The 2,014-nt window shown below is 36.7% G+C and overlaps 1 protein-coding gene across 1 annotated transcript in view; it reads left to right on the top strand.

Moving 5' to 3' along the window:
* Positions 1–1,627, top strand: part of LOC118337932 (low affinity immunoglobulin gamma Fc region receptor III-like) — a 19,393-nt gene extending 17,766 nt beyond the window's left edge. Inside the window, exons 2-4 of the mRNA XM_035675095.1 lie at positions 6–278; positions 387–539; positions 1,584–1,627. Coding sequence (XP_035530988.1) covers positions 6–278; positions 387–539; positions 1,584–1,627 — 470 coding nt within the window. The remainder of the gene's footprint in view (positions 1–5; positions 279–386; positions 540–1,583) is intronic.
* Positions 1,628–2,014: the final 387 nt, after the last annotated feature.

Here is a 2,014-nt window from a genome sequence, read left to right as displayed (position 1 = left end):
TTCAGCTGGTTCAGTAATCTTGGAGAGCCCTGTCCTGCCTGTGGAGGAGGGAGACAATGTGACTCTGCACTGCAAAAAGAAGAAAAGTTCCTCTGACCTCATAGCTGATTTCTATAAAGATGGCCTCCACATCAAGACTGGCTATAAAGGAAGCATGACCCTCTACAATGTTTCCACATCAGACGAAGGACTCTACAAGTGTAACATCATTGGAGCTGGACAATCACCAGAGAGCCGACTGCTTGTCAGAGGTCAACAGTGTTTCAAAACCTGTAAAGGTATGTTGAGATCATTGGGTGGATATTATGTATTAAGAGTTGCAAAAAATAGGTTAGGGTTAACACAGTGTTAAAAAGGTAAAGTAAATATTTGCTTTGTCTTTTCAGGACTTTTTGAAGAGACTCATCCTTCCCATAGTCACTCCCTTAATCTCCTCATCATGCTTTTACTGCTGCCCCTGCTGCTGTTGGTGTTGGGAGTAATCCACTGCAGGAAACACAAAGATAAAGTGGACAAAACCGAAGGAAGCACCGCCAGAGGTAACTGTATTCTAAGGTATCTGAGGTTAAACCTGGTTTAACTGAGGTTTGAACAATACACAAAGATCCAACAAAGTCAAAGTTTCCATAGTTTATAATGAAGAAAACCTGACTGAACTTAAACATGACCTACAGAGAGATTGCAGTGCAAGTTCTAATAAGTGATGTCCTTATATAGATATAATTTTCTTTGTTTCCAAAACAGAATCAGAACTGTCCAAAGCAAGAATAAAGCCATTTCTACCAGAAGTCTATTATTCAGTCTACTATACTGCAGGTGTGTTTTTTAAAAGGTGAGCAGGTTAAAAGAGTTAACAATTAAACCACATTGTTCTATCTGATCTGTTCACACGTCTGAAGATGCAGTTTCTATGAACAGTTGCCTAAGTATACTCATTGTGGTCAGCAACCAACGTGATGCTGTTAGCGGTATTAATAATATTGTTGATTTGACAGAAAAAGAATCAGTGGCATCTGTTCATTTTCATCTTTCTTCCTGTATTTTGATATAATCCCCTTTGTTTCCAAAACAGAATCAAAACTGTCCAAAGCAAGAATAAAGACATTTTTACCAGAAGTCTATTCTTCAGTCTACTATACTGCAGGTAAGGCTATGGCTGATATAGCATCTGTTTTAATCACTGTATTAATGGCATTGCTTAGCAATGAAGGAGTAACTTGCAAGACTGGAACCACAGCAGAGTCCAGTACAGTAGGAAAAATTTGCTTTAGACACGCCATCAACGGCTGTTTGGAGGTCTAAACAAGTTGAACATAGTTACTTTTAGGTTTACCTGATACAGCTGATTTATGTTTCAGTTGGACATGAGGTCTGAACATGTTACATAAATTGAGAAGCCTTATAAAGACACATGCTTTGTCAGCTTCCTGGATGTTATGTTACGTATACAAATTAGTCTATGAGTAAATTATTGATTATATTTTGTGAGTAATACTAAATATTAATAAAGGTAAGAGGTCAAATAACTTGTTGACATGAACATCTTTTGCAGTTTATGTTTTTTTATTTGTATATCCTTGCAGGAAATGTGTCTTATAGACCATTGAGAGCAGAGACATCGGACTGAAGCAAAGAGGCAGCCACAGTGATGTTACTGTGGCCGAGTGTGTTTGTATCTTTTCATATTGTTATAAAAAAGTTTTAATTTATACAAATACAATTATGCAAGGTAAAAAAAAAGAATAAAAACCATGTCAAAGTCAATAGAAAAAGAAAACACCAGGGTTTATAGAATTACTCCAAATTAAAAGCCAGATTAAAAAGCTAGCTCTTTAATTACTTTTTCTGTTTGTCTGTTTGTTTTTTAATGCAGAGAGAACTTGCAAGTCTAATATCCAGAGGCACTGAGCTCCACAGTTTATGGACACTGTCACCTGAACTTTGTTAAGACCTTACAGGATCTTCTAAATAGTTGTTGTTTAACTTAACCAAATGTAGCGGTACGAGGCACTAG

The sequence above is a fragment of the Morone saxatilis genome, unplaced genomic scaffold (assembly GCF_004916995.1).
Source record: "Morone saxatilis isolate NCDOM2014 unplaced genomic scaffold, NCSU_SB_2.0 Contig4, whole genome shotgun sequence".
In the NCBI taxonomy this organism is placed as follows: Eukaryota; Metazoa; Chordata; class Actinopteri; family Moronidae; genus Morone; species Morone saxatilis.
Note: the sequence above shows the minus strand (reverse complement) of the source record. Positions and strands in the feature narration are given on the sequence as shown.